Raw genomic sequence first — 21,691 nt, forward strand, 5'->3', positions numbered from 1 at the left:
TATAGGCAGGACAAGGATATAAGTGTTACATGTCCTATATATAAAAATGACACCTAAATCTATGTTTGACACAAGAATCTTTCTTTTTTTAATAATTTTGGCCAACAGATTAATGAGAAACTTACCAAACTGAAATTTAGCTATTATTGGAGAGGCCTGAACTGGTTCACCAACACCGTACATGTTTTCTGCAGCAACTCTGAAGATGTATTCTTTGTTAGGTGTTAATTTGGTTGCCTTGTAGTTTGTATCCTTGACAGTTGACGAGAGCTTGTGCCACACTTCGCTGTCAGTCGCTCTTCTCTCCACAACATAGTTTGTGATTTTAGATCCACCATCATCACGTGGTGGGTTCCATGTTAGAAGGCATGATTCGTTGGTCACATCCGTGATGTCAAAAGCGGCTGGTGGTCCAGGTTTGTCTGTGGAGGAGATTACACACTCAGGAAAAAAAGCATTTTTTAAAAATCCTGTTTGTTTTTAAGGAGTAACTGCAATGATTTTGCCCATTTTTGAAATGACAGCCTCACTCACCCAAGACGTTTACTTCGACCACCGCAGTGGCCCGACCACAGACATTCACAGCCTCGATGATGTACGTGCCGGTGTCACTTCTCTTACTATCCAAGATAGTCACTGTGGATTTCTTAGGAACGTTTTCAATGCTGATTCTTTTGTCCTGCTTCAGAAGCATATCGGCCTTCGTCCAAGTTATTTGAGGTTCTGGTTTTCCAGTTACAGTGGCAGGAAGTTCGATCTTCGTTCCTGCTTTTACGGTGAGACCAGCGAGCAGCTTCACATCAAGGAAAATTTCTGGAGCCTCTAAAATGGGAAAAGATTTTTTACAATGTTAGCAAGATCAAACAATTAAAGGCAGAGGCCTGGTTAATAACACAAACCCCAACATACATACCCTGTGTATCCACCGCCTGGATTTCATCTGTGGGTTTGCTTGGTTTGCTAGGACCTTGCCGGTTCAATGCCTTCACACGGTACGCATACCATTTGCCTTCTTCAAGACCAGTCACTTCCATTCTATCAGAAGACAAAACAGGATATTTTACGATGATGCACATAATCTATAGTATTCATAATCTTTCTAAAATGTATACCTACTCTTGACAGAATACTACTCCTTAAATTAATTCTAGGTTGCTTCAGTATTGCAAGTAATGAAAACCTTGGAGAAGGGATAAGTTCAGCAGCACTTTTTAAAATTGGACAGGCACACCAGGGGAATTCTCAGTGAAAAAAAGTAACAGATTTTTCTAAAAGAAAAACACTCATTTTAGTGAGTAAGATGAAACATTTACTCGTGTGCCGTAATTATAATTAAAAACATATATAGATATTAAATATAAATATAAAATAAATATATAAAACATAAAATAAAAATAATTATGAAAACCTACTTTGTTTCTGCAACTGGTTCTCCACAGGCAACCCATCGATCTGAGCCACGTGGACATTTTTCAACTATGTAGCCTGTGATGCGTGAGCCACCATCATGTTTAGGTGGATCCCATGTTAGGAAGATGCTGTTGGCTGTTCGATCTCTCCATTTAACATTCTCTGGTGGGTCAGGTACCGCTATAAACATTTTAAGGTGAGTCAGTCTTAGCTAGGTCATTTATGAAATCTCCATGTTGCCAACCCGTGCCGTTCCCCACTCCCCATTAACTTCGACTCCAGGTCTAAAAGCAAAAATGGTAATAAGAGGCTAGATAAGACATTGCTAAGAATGTACTCACTAGCAGGAACTGACATATTTACAGGTTCGTCAACATATGCAGGTTCTCCAGGGCCACATTTGTTACGAGCACAAACTTTAAATAAATACTCTTTTCCTTGAACAAGATCGGGAACTGTGAATTCTAGGTCAGTCACGGAGTCTGTAACCTGGGATGAAGAAATACAATTACTTGTCTCCCAAAAACCCTTTCCCTGAGTCAAAAGCTTTTTATCATGAACAGGGATACAAATAGAAATTGTTTTTGAGTGGTAAGGATTATTTCATACTAAGGAAAAAGCTGCAGAGAAGACACATAACATTTTAAACCTAATATATTAAGGTGAAACTTTCCTAGTGTACAGAGGGCACATATTGCATGGAGCACTGGGTGTGGGGCATAAACAATGAATTTTGGAACACTGAAAAAAAATTTTTTAAAAAGGTGGCAAAAAGGTATTGATGGCAAAAAAGTATTGATTCTTTCCACTAGCTTGGTTATGGGAAACATGATTTTAAAGATTTTTTTTTTTTTTAAACTAGAGAGCACTTGTGAGAGAATGGGCAGGGGCAGAGGGAAAGGGAAAAGCAGACTCCCTGCTGAGCAGGGGACCCCCTCTCACCCCCCTCCCCAACAATGCTGGGCTTGATCCCAGTGCCCTGGGATCACGACCTGAGCTGAAGACAGATGCTTAACTGACTGAGCCACTTAGATGCCCCTAGAAATATGGTTTTAAATCAAGGTAAAAAACAATACTGAGTATTGAATAAATAATAGTAACAAATTGAGGAGAAAAAAAAAGGGTAGATTGGGCCAACTAGGATAATCTAGTAGCGTGAGAAGTCTGACCATCAGGGAGTCACGTGCTTAGTGTCCTTAGAATGGCTTATAGCTTAATAGGCCATATTGGGTACTTATCAGGTATGAAATGAAAAGGTTAAGTTTTATTTTTTCATGAACTTAGTAGAAAATCTGGTAAGGCATAAAATAAGGCAATTATACCAAACCTTGGTTGAACTACCTCATTAAGTTTGTGGTTCTTTTTTAGCAAGGCAAAGTGAAACCATATAAACTTTGCATGGCATCCCAGGATGCTGGGCTTTCCCAACTCTTTTTTCTGGAGATGGATCATTGCTGCTCAAAACTCACTTTAGTCCATGTTTTCCGGCTGACTTCTCGCTTTTCAACAACATATCCTGTTAGTGGACTTCCTCCATCGTCATCTGGTGGTTCCCAAGTCAAATGTACTGAGTCTCTGGTTATGTCACCAAATTTCAGCTCTTTGGGAGCACTTGGGCGAGCTGAGAAAATGTAGTCAGAAATCAATATAGGTAATGTCTTGAACCAATATTTGTTAATACTGTCAAGTCACCTTATATAACAAAAGTTTAGGTACTTACCAATTACATTGACATCAATTTCCCCAGAAATTGCTTTCACACGATTTTCTAATTTCAGTGTATAAATGCCCTTGTCTGGACGTTCACTTGGAGAAATGACAAGTTCAGCGTAGGCAGATAAAGTTTTAATTTTCACACGGTCCCCTGCTTCTAGTACTTTATCTCCAAAAGACCAGGTTGCACTTGGCCTTGGATAGCCTGTACTTGGAACCAGGATCGTGATAGGATGCGGGACAATAACTTCCAGACCATCTTTGAATGCACTTAAATCCATTGTTGGTTCAACTACCAAGAAGAAAAATTAATGAGTTTCTAGTACTATATTTAAGGCCCTGGTACCCTGAAGTAGCTACGTGCTATTCCAAACCTAAAAACGGAATAGCCACTTACCAAATGCATCATCAGCCGTTAGAGGACCAAGAATTTCAGATGGATCTGAAACACCAGCTTCATTTTCTGCAGACACTCGGTATAAATATTTATTTCCTTTTTGTAATCCAGTAACCTGAAGTAATGAATCAGCAGTTGTAAAAACATGTGCATTTAAGTCCATGATCATACACCGCATGTTTTTTATAGATGCAAATTCCCTACCTTGTAAGTCAGTTCAGGGACAAGTTTCTTATTGCAACGAATCCAATTATCTTTTCCTTCTTCACATCGTTCAATTATATAACCCAGTATTGGGCTTCCTCCATCTTTCAGAGGAGGCTCCCATGTAAGCTGAACTGACGACTGAGTCTGATCTGAGGAATTTAGGTTCACAGGAGGACTTGGTCTCTCTGGAATGGAAGAAAGAGTTGGAGCATACCATTTAATTCAGTGACAATTTATTAAGATAATGTATAATCTTTTCTATTATCCCCATTATCCCTATTATCAGGTTTATTGAATTTACTGAATTAAGTAGGCACAGTCTAGATTTCTGTGATTTTGTTCACATCTTTCTGATGTCCTACCTTCTCATTAACTTTAATTAATAGGCCTAATTTCTAGATTTCATGGAGTAATTATTTCCTTTTTTTGATAGGCTTACCAATCGGATCAGCAACTTTGACAAAGGGTGTGGCTGTACTTGGTTTCCCAACTCCAATTCGATTTTGGGCTCTGACCCGGAAACTGTACTCCTGTCCTTCTACCACGTCGGTGACAGTTGCAGACAGGTCTTCAGCTCTCACTGTCATGGCAGTGTCCCATCTGATAGAAGTCTTATCTCTTAATTCAATAACATAGTTTGTGATCACAGCTCCTCCATCATACTCTGGTGGCTCCCATGTCAGTGAGACCCCAAATCTATTTATATCAGTGATGGCTACATTCAAAGGAGGGCCTGGAACATCTGGATTTCATCACAGAAGAAAACATGGCTTTGGGTTAAATCAGGGATAAAAGCAAAGATGAGCTCATTTGCAATTTACTTAAAAACTTCTTACCATATTTACTCCTTGCTTCCACAGGATTGTCAGTTTCTACTGGTTCACCAGTGCCAACTCTGTTCCTTGCACTGACACGGAACAGATACTCAACTCCGCCTTTTTGTAGTCCAGTGACAGTAAACTCACAACTATCTGCACGATCCGTGGCCAGAACCCACGTCTTCCTTTTGATGTCCCGTCTTTCAACAACATAACCTATGATTTTGCTTCCACCATCAGTTAATGGCTCTTCCCAGCTGAGGCTTACTTCACCATCAAATGTTTCCGTCACTTCTAAGTTACGTACTGGCCCTGGAACATCTGAAATTCACGTATAAAAATTTTTTTAGTGTGTTACCATGCTTTTGGTTGTGCTTTGCCGATCAAGTCCAAGTGATGCAAGGGCTTACCGATAACTTTTAAATTGATGAATCCTTCTGCTTTTCCATGTTTGTTCTGAAGCACAATTTTATACCTTCCTTTGTCTCCTTTCTTAGCTTCTAAAATTCTGAAAGAAGTTTGTTCAGCTGTAGTATCAACAGTTTTTGAAGACAGAGGTTCATTTTCTTTAAACCACTCAGCTTCTGCTTTAGGGTAGGCATCATAGGGCACCACCATAGTCAGAGGCTGGCCAACGTCAACCACAAGATCTTGGTCACCTGTCTTGATTTTAGGTGCAGCTGGTGAGAAAAAGAACATGTGAATGCTTCGGAGTTATGCATTACAGTCTAGCTAAACCACAGCTTCTTTGCTATATATTTGTTAGCAAATATTGGTTACATAAACTTGGAAGTATATCACAATAACTTTAGAGCAGAGAGGGCATCTTTGCAAATTGTCAGACTTGAGAACAGAGGATTAAGACTGATATAAAACTGTAAAATCTCCCTTCTTTTCCAAAAATAATAATGGAGAACTAAATATAGAACAAAACATGTTTGTTTGTTTTTGTAAAGTAGGCATGTCTTAGTTCAAGAGAAACCAGACAGAATTTTATGTACAAGGGAAACTGGCTTTTTCGGAATGACAACCCATAAGGATGTCTTGGAAGCTTGAGTCAAGATGAGAACGGACATAAGACGGTCCAGAGGGGTTTGGAAAATAGAAGAGACCAGAGCTTCCTCTAGGTCCAGGTTTTTGGGGATGACTTTCAGGGCAATATGTTACTTCTAGGAAATAATGAACAGTTACCATGTGCCAGCACCTGTTCAAGGTTCTAGCACATAAAGAAGAAGCTATCAATGACCTCTTATTCAGGACACTTTGTGGTAAGAGACATTAGAATAGTTAGACATGGGTAGAGCCTAGCAGAAATAAAAGGTTTCACAAGCATTATCTAATTAATTGTGAAATCTGAAACTTACAGAGTATCTGTGATATTGTAAGGATAACTGAACACAAAAGAAAGGGATTTACCTGCCAGTTCCAGCTTAGCTCTGGCTTCTTTGTCTTTGGCAATAAATCTGTATTCACCCTGGTCACGAGGTTGAATATTACAAATCTGTAGCCTGTGTACCTTTCCTTCACTCATCATCTGGTGTTTGTCACCCTGAACAATGACCATGTTATTTCTTAGCCACTGAACTTCCACCTTATCTTTGTTGAGCTCAGCCAAAAAGACAACATCAGCACCAGGGGCTTCCAGAATATCCTGGGGAGGCCTGATGATCTCAACAGGGATTTCTGAAAAGAAAATGTAAAATGAATACTAATGTTCACATTTGAGTTAACGACCTTTAAAGGCTGGTACTAATATTAAAATTGTCCTTGCACTCAGTATGTACCTTCCACAAAAAGTCTGGCTCGAGATTTTCTGTCTTCTACTCCACAAGCATATTCACATTCATCGTCCAGCCTGCAGTCTTTTATAATGAGTCTATGTATCCTTCCATCTTTTTCAAATTTGTATCTGAGAGAAGAGATCGAATTATTGCTTATTGCTTAGCCTAATGATCACTGAGTCATCACACATGTACAGGTAGTTACAGAAATAGAACTTCACTTACTTTTTGCCTTCTTTGATTTCTCTCCCATTTCTGTACCATTTCACATTTGCCTTCTCTCTGGAGAGCTGGCAGGAGAAGACTGCATCGTCAAACTCAGTGACTGTCTGGTCTTCTAAGGGCTCTACAAATTCCGTCGGGGCTTCTATGATCAGAAGCTCAGCAACAGATTTATCTTGTCCAGCCGTGACCATGTATTCACCCTCATCTGGGAAGCCACAGTCTTTAATGATTAGAGAGTGCTTGTATTTATCAATTCTGTATGAAACACGGTTGTCTAAAGGCACCTCTTCTCCATTTCTGGTCCACTTCAGGGTTACGTTGAGGCGATTCACCTTGCACCAGAATGTGACAGTTTTCTTCTCCATTGTTTCAATATCTTTAAGAGGCTCAATAATCTTCAGGTCTTCCTCTGTTGTAAAGGAGAAGAATAATGTTGACTTGAACTGTTGTTCAGAGTAGATACTGATTTAAAAACTGTTGTTGATACCACGTAAGTGACTTACCTTCTACTATTAGATTAGCAGCACTCTTAACATTTTCACCTCTGTGATTGGTCAGAGACACACTGTAATTGGCTTGATCATCTAATCGTGCATCTCTAATTCTGAGGGTGTAGACCAGGTCTTTTTGGAGAATGATGTATTTTGAACTATCGAATATGGCCTCTTCATTTCTGAACCATTTGGCTTTGGCACCTTCTGTATTGACTTCACAGTTGAAGACGACTTCTTGTTGTTCCTTTACACGAGTGTCCTTTAGAGGAACTATGATCCTGAGTTTTTCTGAAAGCAACCAACAATTCTTAGAGTATGAAGAAGGACTGACATAGAGGCAACTGGAAGCAAACCCAAGAAGCAACTTACCAATTACTGTCAAGTGAGCTGCTGCTCGTGCGGCTCCAACCATGACTACGTAAGTGCCCATATCTTGTAATGTGGCATCTTTCACAACCAGGATCCTCTTTTTGCCATCAGCAATAATGTCATATTTGTCTCCTGACTCAAGTGTCTTATCATCCCTCTTCCACTGGACTTCAAAGCTCTCCTTCGATATAGTGCAGACAAATTCAGCCTTTTCTCCTTCAAGTATTTCAAGGTTCTGAGGCTTTGAGATAAATTCAGCAGCGAGTTCTGGAAAGAAGTCGCAAGGTATTAAAAACTTCAGCATCTGTACCTTAATGCATCAAGTATGAATTCTTAAAATATGATTTATTGTAATTGTCCTACCATGGACTTTGACTTTGCCATCGGTTCGTGAACTTGGGAGCCGGCAGTTGTAGCTGCCGGCATCCTCAAGGTGAGCGTTCTGAATGATCAGGATTCTCTTTCGTCCTTCGGTAAGGATTTCATATCTTCCTGTTTCAATGATCTCCTCATCCCCTTTGTACCAAACCACTTCTGCTCCAGGCTTGGAGACTTCACAAACCAGTTTTATAGTGTCTCCTTCATTAACTTCAACGTTGCCAAGATTTTTTGTAAAGACAGCTTCTTCTTCTGCAAGAATAACAACAACAACATTGAGTTCAATTGAAAATTATTTTTTTTCCCCAAAACATATACTTCTGCAAAGAAAGACTTCACCCTTACCCAATACGGTCAGCATGCCAGAAGTTCTTGCTGTCCTTACTTCACAGGAATACTCTGCTTCATCATCCAGTAGACATTTGTTGATGACAAGAATGCGCACGGCTCCCTTAGATATGATGTCGTACTTTTTGCCCTTTTTGATTTCGGCACCATCTTTAAACCACTGAACCTATATTTGAGATACATAGACACTTTTCTCAGTTTTCTTATTGTTCCTTCACCTATGTGTTCTTAAGAGGAATTAGGATTCTGAGGTTTTTTTGAAAACAATCAACAGGACTATGGTGTGAAGCAGAACCAGAGTGGTAAATACAAATATAACCTAGACCCAAAAGGGCAAGAACAAACTCCTTCCGTTATTGTTAAGTGAGCTGCTGTGATGCTACTACCAGTTGTTAAAGATAATGGGATCGTATATGAGAGCCATAGAGGGCTTTAGGTATCATGTAGACTAAGTCCTTTATTTTCGGATGTGTAAACTGAGACTCACAGCTGACTTGCCAATGGTAGTTAATGAGACACATGAAATTACAGATATTTGTTCTCAGCCTAAGAACACAGCAATTTCATATGGCCCAAACCAATAATATCTGAATCTCTTGATTGTAAGTCCATTGGTTTTCAAGTGATAGTTAATGAATAATACTACAAAGGAACAATGGGATCAAGTACGTATTTCACACCAAAGTAATAATCTTTAATCTGAAGGCAAAGTGATACTCAGATCTGATTCACTTTCTCTTTTTTTTTTCCTGTTTTGTCTGGGCCAAAAGTGAACAAAGGTATCTGACAACACAAGACAGCAATCATACAGTCACAGACCTTAGCGTTTTCTCGGGAAATTTCACACTCAAACCGAGCCATTTCTTTTTCTTTAACTTGAAGATCAGTGAGTGGTCTTAAGAATTCCACATGAGGAGCTGTAAGAGAAGGTCATCAGAATTCAAAATGAGGTTTCTAGCAATTTACTCTGACATTTGCTGTCAGAGTACTCTTTGTACAGAGTAACAATTTACTCTGGCCCTTTGCAGGGCCTTTCCATCTTAATAGGCTACAATAGACTTTGAAAGCACTTAGAGCTGCCATTCACGTATGATGCTTTGTTTTTTTTTTAAACATATCTCTGTAGGTTTCATAAAACTATGTGGCATACTGTATGTCCAATAGATTACATATCTGTATCTACAACCTATCGATGACCAACAAGGTTCTCCTGAATGATAGCTAGAAGGAAAATTCTCTTTGATACTGCTCCAGAGAAGGAAAGTTCTCTTTGATACTGCTCCAGAAATCAGACCATTTCCTGATATTGTCACAGGAAACACCAGTAGCAAAGAAACATTATTTTATTTAAGGCAGGCTCATAATAATCTTGGAGAAATTAGCAGAATTCAGTGATAATGCAGCTTGAAGTGCTAGAACCAGTCTTGTCTATGGCTGAGAGGCATGAGTCTGCAATTGAAATCACACATGCTTAGCTTTTTTCTTTCTTTCTTTCTTTCTTTCTTTCTTTCTTTCTTTCTTTCTTTTTTTTAAATCAGCTTCACTTCACTTATGTCACACATAAGTCAGATATCTATTAGTGCAACAAAGCAATGTGTTTTGTATGGGTGGGTGATTTGTTGTTGTTTTTTATATATATCTCATTTCATTTATTTCCAGAATTAAGTCAGCAGATGGGTAGGATCAGAGGGCTGCCCCCTTGTCCCTCCTCCTTTTAGGGCTCCTTGTGAGTCCTTCTCAGGATGATCGGTCTTGATCAGTGAAACTCTGGGACACAAATGCTGGCCAGTGGGATTGAAGATATGCTCGTGGTGGCTGAGCTTTCGTGGCGTGGCAGCAAAGGAGATGACAAAGGGAAGAAGGAGACCCAAGAAGCTACTCTCTCATTCGCTAAAAGAAGAGTGCCCACAAAGAAGAAAGAATAAAGCAGTACAAGACACATGGGAGCACAATCAAAGCCACTATTTTGTAGCTGTTGACAGATGGGAAGCAACTAAACCAAACAGCAGCTATCGCACAAAAATACACACTGGAAAATGTTATTACTGGACAAATGAACGACTGAAGAAAAGAGCTAGCACGTGACATTTAGAAACGAGATGTATTTTTCACCAAACGAAACGGTAATGTGAAAAACCATTAGCATTCTCTTCATTCACAGGATCCAAGAATCCAGGCTTCGCTCCACCTTATTTTCCCTTCTTATTTTCAGAGATAGCCTTGTATAAGCGGGCTTTATTGTACTACAGTGGACTGGAGCATGATCCCATTCAAATTGAAATTTCATGCTCATTTTCTAGCTGTTCCTGACATCTGAGAATTCATTTCTTTCCAAGTGGAAATTGCTTTCCTTTCTTTCTTTCCTCTTTTTTTCTTTTTTTAAAAAATCATGACTCCTTTTTTGTCTCTGTCATTCAATTTGTCCTTATCTGTCTCAGGATATTCCTACTGTAGCTTTACTGCTGTAAACAAAGAGCACCTCTGCTCACTGGTCAGAAGCACAGTAAAAGGGATCAATGTGTCCTTATCAGACCAGATGTAGTGGAACAGCTTTTCTTTCCTTTTCTTTCTTTCTTTCTTTTTTTTTTTTTTTTAAACACATAAAGGTTGTGTCAGTATTGATACTGTAAGTTGCCAAGAAAGCAGTTAGGCCAAGAAGGGCATGCAAACAGTGGCAGGTTTGTTGTTGTTGTTGCTGTTATCAAAGAGTTGCAAATGAAAAGTCCCATGTAAGAGGAATACTTACGCACGACATTCAGGTTACAGGAAGTCTTAAAATCCTTAGCGTCACAAGTGTATGTTTTAATATCCTCTGGGGTACAGCCGTGTATAATAAGTTTTCTGACCCTGCCATCAGCCACAATTTCATACTTCTTGCTTTTGAGAATTTCTGTCCCATTTTTGAACCATTTCACCTTAGCATTTTCTCTGGATACTTCACACTCAAGGACAGCGGTGGCTTCTTCTTCGACTGTCTGGTCCTCAAGAGGCTTAGTGAACTCAACGGGGGGTTCTGAAAGAATCACACTAATTAGGCAAGGTAGTTTTCCTTTCCTTCTCCAAGAGTCTGAGCACCTCCTTAACTTTCCTCTGAGACTGCCAGGGCTTTTTCTGTTTTTAAATTGCATTTGTAAGTCTTGATTCCATTTGGATGCTTTCCTCTAATAATGATGTTTCATCATCATTGGTACATACAGAGGAAAGGTGTTTTAAACCATACGAAACATCGAGGACATAGTAGCTAAGCCTCAATTAATAACATGATAGATACCCAGTTTGATAATAATTCTTCCTCCAGCCATTTATTGAAAGCAACATAAACAGGGGGGACAGGAACAGAAAGTAAAACATATTCTACTTCATTTTGACTCTTTTTTTTTTTTTAATAGTCTGTGAACTATTTTGTTAGGCCAAAAAAGTAAAATTCGAATACTTGTTGGATTTTAATGATCTATGGTACTCCTCATAATTGAGAGTTGACATTATTTATGAACCTCTGCATTACACGTTTTTAAAAATAAGCTTTGTAATCACCTTTCACGAAGAGGTTGGCATGAGTTTTGAAATCTTTTGCTCTTAGTTGGACTTCTCCAGCATCTTCTAACTTTACGTCCCTCAGAGTAAGTGTATGAACTTTTCCTTCTGAACGTGGGACCACCTAATTTTTTTTAGGAAAAAAAAAAAAAAGCATAGTTTAAGACTATATGAAACAGCAATTCAATACATACATAGGTACATTTAATTCACTTAGGTAAATAATTTGAAACAGTTCTTTCCAAGTTGTTTCATAAGCATATATATATATATAGAGAGAGGGCACACATGCCTTTGAAAATGATTTTAACCAGTAGTTTGGAATCTTTTAAGGAAATTTTAGGCTTTCCTATTTATCCTTATATAATTATGAAGTGGCCTTTTATGTTGAAATGCCTAGGTGAATTTCTGCTTATACTTCTGTATATATATTTAATAGATAAATATTTTCTTCCATTCTGCTACTGAGTTTATATATATGATAGAACTTGGAAAAGCTAAATCATGAAAGGAAGGAAAAATTACTGGATACAGAAAGCTGCAATATTGTGATCTTAGAATATCAAGACAAATGCTGCCATCACTGTTAATATTTGGGTGAGGAATTCTTGTTGTAAATGCAACCTTAGGTGGTTTGAAGAGGAAGTCTGTAGGATAATGAATTGTCCAAAGGAATACACCTCATTGGTGTGGGCTGCCATTAGGTCCCATAATTGTGGCTTGTACGATTATAAATCAGCCTACAGACAGGGCCGTCTTCACTGTAATAATGCTAAGATGACAAGGGCTGCTTCTAGTTTGCCCATAGAAAAGTCTGCGAGATGCTGTGCCCTGTCATTGAGACCAGTTTTGCACTACTTAAGAGTTCATTTAGATGAAAAATAATGTGAACGTTATTACCAGTGAAATTATTATTTTGGTGTGAAGGAAGGGGTCAAGAATAAAGTTTCATATGAAGATTTTCCTTAATTAAGTCATGGCTATATTTAATATAACAACCTAAATAATTGAGAAAGGTTGAAAACACAATAACGGAATACAAACAGATAGGAGAAGGTAATTAAGATGTCCTGCATCACAGTTACTTATTCAACATGATGCTTGAATGGGAAAAAAAATTTGTTTTTGTAATGATGTTTCCAAATAAATTTTGGACTGTGAATTCAGTCTCTTAAAGTATTTCAGAGTCCAACCCATCCACAGAAATAGCTTACGGATTTACACATTGTTTTATCATTTAAATTCCTCTGAGGCTGCTCCAGACTATTCTGTTACCAAGAATTTGTCTCAGAACACAGTGGTTCTCAGTAAATAGCTCATCTACAATGTACCTTGATTATGTTAAAAAAGGAAAAACTAAGCTGAATTTTGTGGTGGTTTATGCTTGTAAGGATAACGTTAAGGGATTATCCTTTTAACATATTGTTAATCTATCATGGGTGCATATTGCTGTAATATGTGACTGACATGTAATATGTGACCAAGCTGTTAAAGTTTCAATTTATAATTATTAAAGGCCAATTAAGACTTAGCTGTGCTTTCTCGGACTGATGGCCAAAGGAAAAAAAGTTTTCTCTAAAATTTTCTTTTTTGATTTCCTATTACAATCCCTGTATTTGATTGCTGTAGTTCTGGAGGCTAAACATTTTGTAAACTGAAGTTGAAAGGCCTAAATTAAACTGGTGTTAGAAAGTTTGTTATGATAGCTTTAAAGAAAGCCTGCAAAATGTAATAAAATGATTTTACTACTTCACAGTTATACGTAAGTTTATTTATTTATTTTTTATTTTTGTGAGAGAGATTGAGAGAACATGAGAGGGGTGGGGCAGAAGGAGAACGATAAGCAGACTCCCTACTGAGCAGAAAGCCCAATCCCAGGACTCAGATCGTGACCTGAGCTGAAGCAGATGCTTAACCAACTGAGCCACTCAGGTGCCCCTCTTTAAGTTCTTTTAAAAAAGAGACATAAAAGTAATACAAGAACAAGTTCACAAACAGCTAAACTGTTTCATATTTTAGGTGGCTAAAGTAAAGAATTAAAATTCTTGTGCCAAAAGAGACCCAAGGAGGACCCAAAGAATTATAGTAAGGTGATCTTTTTTATTCCTGGAAAGAAGTTTAGTGACCATATATACATACATACATATATATACATATTTAAATAAAATGTGGATACATTTTTTATGAATCTACATTTCAAATTAAAATAGTAGCATTTCTTACATTAGAAATAGTGAGACTGATCTTTTAATTAAAAAAAAGCTCTTAATTTGATCAAAAGATTCTCAATAGCAAAAGAATAATATAGTCCTTAAGCAGTGTTCCTCTATTGAAATCATGAGTTTACAAATGTCCAAAGGATCAGCCAGTTCTCTGCATTTGGACACGAAAGCAATGAAACCACACTTCACAGGACAAATGTACATTTCAAAAAAAAAAAAAAAAGCAAACTTGAAGGTGGAGATGCCTCTATCACCCAGTTGAGTATTTAGAAGACCTTGCTGCAGGGAATGTGTCCTCACATGTAGCTTAATTCTCATGCTGCCATTTCAATGCACAGTGGCTTTTTCTGTCCTTGGCAAAAGAGGAGACCGATTGGCCATTACTGTCTGTGTAGCCGGCAGATTCTGTCTGCCACTGAATTCCCCTTTAATCGCTGTGGTAGAAAACTCATTTTTTTGTTTTGTTTTGTTTTGTTTTACTACAGTTGTTCAAAGGCGTTTGCCTTCTTATTAATTACTTCACTCAACTTTGTGGCTCTTTGTTACCTGGATCCCTTTTAACTTTTATTCCTTCACCTCTTAAAAGTTTGATTTGTATCGAAGCTTTGATGCCATCTTCGATATGATTTTTTTAAATACTAAAAAAAAGTCCTAGAATAATGTACTGCCCTTTATTTCCAACCCATGTTGGATATTCTCTGTAGGTTTTATTCTAAGAATTAAAAATTAATGGAGAATTATAAAGATAATTTAAACATACAGACTGCTGTGGGGGGCAGAACAGATAGCTCAATTTAGGGAAATTATGTTTTGGGTCTATCTGAATGGTCATCTCAGTTTTTACTTATTGCTAAAATTTTAGCATAGAAGAGCGAACACTGAGAGGTGGTTATTTCCTCCATCTTTTTTTTTTTTTTAAAGATTTTATTTATTTATTTGACAGAGAGAGATCACAAGTAGGCAGAGAGGCAGGCAGAGAGAGGAGGAAGCGGGCTCCCCACCCAGCAGAGAGCCCATGTGGGGCTTGATCCCAGGACCCTGAGATCATGACCTGAGCTGAAGGCAAGAGGCTTTAACCCACTGAGCCACCCAGGCGCCCCTATTCCCTCCATCTTAATGTATATTTGCACACACATGTGGATAACCTCAGAGCCCTCCTTGTCACAACTGTCAGCTGCACTGTAAATAGTCCACTTGGCATTCCAGAATTTGCACAGCTCAAAGCACTTGAGGGTTAAAAATAGCTTTGGAGAAATGCTTGAAGAGCAAATCTGCCCAGAAGTTATCTCAACTACTTGATCAACTGCCTGAAATGGAATTTCCATCTTCTCTTCTTAATCCCCTTATATGCAGAACACTAGAGAGCATGGAGAAAATTAGTCACAAAACTTAATGTGGGCTGTGATTACAAGGCATCTGATCAGAAGGCCTTTTTGATCCCTCCTGTCTTTCGGTTAATCAAACAAACTATCACTGATAGCTAATGAGAGTTTGCCTTTTCCTCAAAAAACAAAAAACCTTATCACACTTGAAATTTTTATTTCCACTTCAATAAAAATACCATCAGGTTAAGTCCAACAAAGATGTGATGAATCTGCTTTCTAATTTCAACAGAAATCAGGCTAGAGTAGGGCAGGGGAAGGGCAAGGATGAAGAAGGGCCATTAGAAAGAACAAAGAACAAGGAACATACAGGTGGAGATGGAGACCGTGAGAGAAAAGGAAGAGCAGGCCATGGCAACCACACGCCTGCTTTTTACCTTATCGCTGGGCTCGAGTTTCTTCCCTTTGAGATACCATTCCACGGGGATATCCTCGTAAGAGAGCTCACAGTCGAAGGTGGCTGTCTCCCCTGCGGTCACCGTGACATCCTTCAGCGGCCTCAGAAGACCAATGACTCGTGCTTTGCGAGAAGAAGGAAACATCTCGGGATCACTCATTTTGTAATTCCAAAAGAATGAATACACCTAGTTATTAATCTTCATGGTTGCTCTCTTCAAGAAGGAAAGAGCTGCAGGACTGGCCACCGTTTTAACTCTCATGTGAACGTGGCCCCTTGGTGCCGAGAAGGGGAGAGCTGGTAGCTGGAGGGTGGGTATTTGTAGGGGCCCTGCCGTTGTGATGCACGAGGTCAGCAAGAAATCTGCGCTGCATCTGTCTCTGCCAGGCATCAAGTTCCTCTTGCTACATGTGGTATGTGACTTCCAAAATAACTAAGACTATGATTGGGAGAGGACAGGGGCCCCGCGATCACATAGCCTGTCCATATCCATCAAACACTTTGCACCTTCCAAAAATGTTAGCCCACGCACCCCGCCTCCCTTCTTGAGTCCGAGTGCCCACACAGCTGAGTTTTTCTACAGTGCTACAGTTACAGGCATCGAGGGATGGGGTCTTCTCGATTGCTCACTTAGATCCTCGTGGCATGCATTACTGCTCTGAATGGAAAAAGTACACAGCAGGAGAATATGACTTGCTTAAGTTTCTTTTGTTCCAAAGGCCAGCAAGGTCAGGAAAATTTCCAAAACTTTGGAATTTGAACCTTGTGTGTAGTAGGAGGTCAAAGAAGTAAATACAAGAAAGCCAGTTTCTGGACCTCAGTAATGTTTTCTAATTAATTAAATAAATCCAATTACCGTTACGTTCATTTTCTGCAAGAGCACATCCTTTCTTTTCACTAGGAACACGTCCAACTTACGTTTCACTCGGAGGTGGGCACTAGATTTCACGTTGGCAGCTTGGAAATCCACCCCGCCAGTCTGGTCCAGGCGACAGTTGTGCAAAATCAGGAAGTGCATTTTACCTTCTTCCTTGATCTCACAATCCTGTGCCAATGGAGAAAAAAAGGTTCTATAGGAAACAATCTTTGGTATTTTTCCAAGACCATCCTAGCTTCATGAAAGGAATGTCACAAATAACTAGTGAGGAGATTTGATATAGTTTTGAGCTCTTTTTCATGAAATAAAGTTGGCAGGTACTATCAGGAAAGCAAGACATAGTCTGTCTGTATAATTTGGGACCAACTAGCAGCATCGCAGGGTATCTGCAACCTTATACCAGTACGCTGGATCAAAAGGAAGGCAAGCGTGCCTGTCTGTGCACAGTTGTAGATCCTAGTGTCTCTCTTTGGCCTGAGGTCTGATAGAGAACCTGATATCACTTTTTAAATGCCCTGCACACACTCTGACTTTTTGCCTATCCTTTTTTATGTCACACAGCTCCTCTAGTTGTTGACAAGTTCAGAAATAGCCTCACAGGTGTCTGGAGTAGCGGCTCTCCCTTGAGTTTCCAGTTGGCATGGATATCCTCCTCCGAGATTTCGGTTTCAAAGCGGGCCGTCTCAGTCTCCATCACCTCCACGCTGTGCAGAGGCCGCACCAGCTTGATCTCCCGATCTAGAAAAGGGAACGGGCGGCATGGGTCGTTAGCCTCTGGCAGAAAAAAAACCCAGCAGTTTCAAGACTGGAGCTCACAGGAGTCTCCTCACCTTCAATGTTAAGCTTTGCTGAGGTCTTATCTGTCCCACAGTCACAGGTATACTGTCCAATATCTGGTTTCAAGGCTTTCTTTAGGATGAGTATACGCTTCTTGCCGTCTGCCTTAATGACAACATTTTTGGATGGCTCTATTTCCTTCCCATCCTTAAACCATTTCACCGGCGCATCTGCTTTGCTAATTTCACACTGTAGAACCACTTCATCTTTCTCTACACCGGTGTAATCTTGAAGCTTTCCGGTAAAGTATGGATCTCCCTCTGCAAGTAGAGTATAAGTGAAAACGTCTCATTAACCACCAAGGAAATGCAATCCCTCGAAAGTTCAAGAGGCAGCCTGCAGAGTTCTGGGTACCAAGCTTTTTCTTATTTAACAGGTTCATGTTCAGAAGTTCTCTGTATGTTAGAAAGGGAACCAGGGCATGTGATTTATCAAGAACTAATCCATCTATCTTACATTTTGAAGTATGTTATTGACAGTAGTTTGAAAGACACTATGAAATTTAGCTTCAAATATATTGACGTGTTCTTTCATGACTCAGCTAAATTTCTAATTCCTTAGCAAATTATGTCTACCTTTAAGCTTTCAGATTCACATTATTAGTTTTTCTTATATCAACAGTTTGCCATTAATAATTTCTATATATGTTAGACTTCGTATGTAATCTGCTTGATATTAAGGGGTCAAGAAAAATAATGACTTTGATGAATGTAACTTCTGTGTTTCTTCTCTTAAAAGAAGTTTGAAAACACTTTCCTGAAATCAATTTGATAAAGTGAGGAGAAAGGAAGTATTTATAACCCCTCTTAAACATGACAGAGCTCAATAATTAAGAGTTTTATTTCTGATCTGAACTGGCTGTTTTGTGAGCTTGAGTTTTCATGACATGAAAGTCTTCATATTTTTAGGTAAAAAAATTTTATGAAGATGCCTGATAACACATGTGAGAGTTTCTCAAGGACAGGGGCTGCTTCCACGCACTATAACCCTTGGAAGACTATCTTATACAAAAGATATTCCATAAATTTCTGCTGAGTTTAATGTAATAAATAGAAAAAAAAACAAAAAACAAACAAAAAAACACCTACCGAGCACAGTGAGTTTAGCTTCTGAACTTAGCCCCATAGCTTCCACTCTAATTTGAGAGGTATCATCTATAGAGAGGTCCCTGAATGTGATGGAATGAGTCTTTCCTTCATCGTCCATCCAGACCGACCTGCTGGTGTGCAGGCGCTGGTCGTTCTTGAACCACTTAACCCGAATGTTGTCGTGGGAGAGCTCCACAGTGAACACAGCACTCTCCCTCTCCTTGGCTGTTACATCCTTGAGTGGGGTGAGGAATTTGAGTCGAATTCCTAACCAGAAAAGAAAACCTCATTAATTCCCACCCTTCAGGAGGAATTATAAAATAAAAGCAAAAAAAATAATATTTAAAATGTGGTCTCTTTCATAAAGAATATTTACCTTCAATGATCAATTTGGCACTTGTATGTTTATCTTCAGCTTCAAACATGTATTTTCCTTCATCTTCAAAAGCAGCTGCCTTGATCACCAGGGAATGTTTAGTGCCGTCCTTTATAAGCTCAACTTTGTCATCACCCGTGATTTCCTGGGTTCCTTTCAGCCAACGGAACGTTTTGGGCTCCCTGGACACCTCGCACTCAAACTTAGCTTCATCTTTCTCAAAGACTTTAACGTCACTGAGAGGCGTGATGAAGATGAGTGGCAGTTCTGCAAAGAGAGGATGGGGTGGGTAAGGCCAGATTATGCTTCCGTTCATGACCCCCGGTCAGCTCAGGACCTCAAAGTCTTGAGAGAAAATAACAAAAGGGTGTCTGACAGGCAATGCATACCTTTCACTTTCAGATTGGCTGCAGATTTGGCATTGGCGGCCTGGAAGGAGACCTCCCCTGTCATATCCAGCTGGCAGTTATAAAGGACTAGAATATGCTTCTTCCCATCTTCAATGATCTCACAGTCCTATTTGGAGTGAGAGGCAGAAGGACAGAGCAAGAAGAACGTCACTGTCATAACTGGTGATCCTTACCAATCATCAAGACATTTTAGACCCGAAGCCTATCTTTTTTTTTTTTTTTTAACCCCTAACAACTAAGCAAGCCCCTGACTGTGTGATAGGATGATCTTGACTTACAGGGGAAGCAGTTAAAGGCTCTCCTTTTAACTTCCACTGGCCGTGAACATCTGGTTCAGAAAGTTCAATTTCAAAGCGAGCTGTTTCACCCACAAACAATTCTACTCCGTACAGAGGTTTTTCCACTTTTATTAGTCGAGCTGGAAGTACACAGAGTTTCATTAGGATGATTGAACACATACACTGTGTGTAGAGAGGGTGAGATGAAAAATTCTCAGCAACTCACCCTCAACGTTAAGATTTGCTTTTGTCTGGTCGGTGCCACAGTCACACATGTATTCGCCTTTATCTTTAAGCTCTGCCTTCTTGATTTTTAGGATGCGGCGCAGCCCATCTGTTTTGATAGAGTGTTTTGTTGATGGTACAATCTCTTCGCCATCTTTGAACCATCTCACTGGCACGTCTTTGCTTACTTCACACTTCAGAATAATCTCATCCTTCTCGACTCCAGTTTTGTCGTGTAATTTCACAGTGAAGTAGGGATCGGCCTCTGGAAAAGCCAGTCAGCAAATCATCAGGAGAACGTGAAGAGTAAAGTATACTGGAATCACAAGTGGTAAAATATTCAACGACCACCCCCGCGCTATCCCCAAACTGGCTACCCAGTCCTCGTTGGTCATGTTTACCTAAGACCTTCAGGTTTGCGGTGGAGCTCAGGTCCTTAACTTGAGCCTTTATCTGGGATATATCATCCAGGGTCACTTCTCTCATTTCCAGTTTGTGAGTCTTGCCCTCAGAGGAGATGAGTACGGTTCTGCTCGTGTGGAGTTTGGCATCATTTTTGAACCAGACTACATGCATTTTTTCATGAGAAAGCTCACAAACGAAAGTTGCTGTTTCACCTTCTTTCACCGTTTGGTCTTCGAGAGGCGATATGAATTTCAGCCGTATACCTGCAGTGTTCAGTGTGGAGAATGTGCTTAGAAACACAGTTTACCTTCAGAAATAGTCTGCTCTAATCTGCCAAGGTCTAAAGGATCCATTTTGCATAGCATTTATTTATTCACCTTTTCAAATGGATCTATCCTCCATTAAAAAAAGGGGGAAGGCTTCTTTTGGTGACGAAGTGACAGTAAAATTATGGTGCCCACTGTCACTTATCCCTATTAGACCTTGGTGTTTGTGGCACAAACCTTGAGAGTTGGTTTTTCTCTCTATAATTCAAGAACTCAACCTCAACTTTGACTGCTAAGCGCCCACCTCAGAGATGGCCGTCTTGAGTGAACACACTGCCAGCCACAGGCTAGAGCAGTAGCCAGCCTGGGCCCCTCCCCACCATGCCCCCCAACAGGCTCCTCTGTTTCTGAGACCTTGGCTGATTTTTGAGACTGACCACTCGGACAGCTTGTTTCGTTTTGTTTTTCCTTCCCTCAATTTAACTTCCTGCTCTTATGTTTTAAATTCACCAACAAATAGTGAGCCCATAAAACCATAGACCCCTACCCTCAACCTCAATAAAAGCAGAACCCAAGCCTGCTCTCTATCCCTCTCCCTCTCCTCCAAAAACAAAAAATCAAAACAGAACAAAAACCCAAACCCAAAACCAAAAAACCCCGACTCTGTGGCCCCAGTGGTGCTGTGTAATTTCCAGGTCCTGTAGGTAATAAACCTGTCTCTTTCACTGTTTCCTGACGGTTACTATGAGGGCATCTTTCAGTCATAATAAGAACCACAAGGGCTGGTCCAGCCACAGCATTGGTTGACAGGCTGGGAATGGCACACAGCATTCTGTCTTTACAGTCATGTGTTTGTATGCTTACCCGGGGGATACTATGGCCAGATCTCATCAGCTCTTACCTGTAACAAATAATCGTGCCGAGCTCTTCTTGCCCTCCACCTCAGCAGTATAGACCCCTTCGTCATTGAACTGAGAATCATTGATAACAAGAATGTGTTTCTTTCCATCAGCAATGATATCAAACTTGTCAGATGCCTTGATTATGTCAGGTCCTTTAGACCATATCACATTTGCCTCTCGAGTGAGGACACATTCAAATCGAGCTTGTCGCCTTTCTGGAACAGTGACGTCCTTCAGGGGCACAGCAAAGTCAAGTTCGATTTCTGAAAATCAAACGTTAAGAATGAGGTTGCCAGAATGCACAGGGCTGTGAAATGAAGTTGAGTCCTCCCCACGTATTCTATAAGCCCAT

At 39.7% G+C, this 21,691-nt stretch overlaps 1 protein-coding gene across 1 annotated transcript in view; it reads right to left on the reverse strand.

Moving 5' to 3' along the window:
- The window catches only part of TTN (titin), a 274,867-nt gene that overhangs the window by 87,711 nt on the left and 165,465 nt on the right, over positions 1 to 21,691 (reverse strand). Inside the window, 33 exon segments of the mRNA XM_047722299.1 lie at positions 126 to 422; positions 535 to 822; positions 914 to 1,035; positions 1,413 to 1,590; positions 1,752 to 1,899; positions 2,880 to 3,031; positions 3,131 to 3,415; positions 3,521 to 3,635; positions 3,725 to 3,912; positions 4,167 to 4,469; positions 4,564 to 4,866; positions 4,956 to 5,225; positions 5,962 to 6,228; positions 6,330 to 6,454; positions 6,552 to 6,960; positions 7,055 to 7,333; positions 7,415 to 7,681; positions 7,778 to 8,044; positions 8,138 to 8,306; positions 8,960 to 9,057; positions 10,887 to 11,153; positions 11,675 to 11,798; positions 15,656 to 15,798; positions 16,594 to 16,720; positions 17,151 to 17,290; positions 17,383 to 17,649; positions 18,478 to 18,744; positions 18,854 to 19,120; positions 19,243 to 19,369; positions 19,542 to 19,681; positions 19,768 to 20,031; positions 20,168 to 20,434; positions 21,339 to 21,602. Coding sequence (XP_047578255.1) covers positions 126 to 422; positions 535 to 822; positions 914 to 1,035; positions 1,413 to 1,590; positions 1,752 to 1,899; positions 2,880 to 3,031; positions 3,131 to 3,415; positions 3,521 to 3,635; positions 3,725 to 3,912; positions 4,167 to 4,469; positions 4,564 to 4,866; positions 4,956 to 5,225; positions 5,962 to 6,228; positions 6,330 to 6,454; positions 6,552 to 6,960; positions 7,055 to 7,333; positions 7,415 to 7,681; positions 7,778 to 8,044; positions 8,138 to 8,306; positions 8,960 to 9,057; positions 10,887 to 11,153; positions 11,675 to 11,798; positions 15,656 to 15,798; positions 16,594 to 16,720; positions 17,151 to 17,290; positions 17,383 to 17,649; positions 18,478 to 18,744; positions 18,854 to 19,120; positions 19,243 to 19,369; positions 19,542 to 19,681; positions 19,768 to 20,031; positions 20,168 to 20,434; positions 21,339 to 21,602 — 7,194 coding nt within the window.

The sequence above is a fragment of the Lutra lutra genome, chromosome 3 (genome assembly GCF_902655055.1).
Source record: "Lutra lutra chromosome 3, mLutLut1.2, whole genome shotgun sequence".
NCBI lineage: Eukaryota > Metazoa > Chordata > Mammalia > Carnivora > Mustelidae > Lutra > Lutra lutra.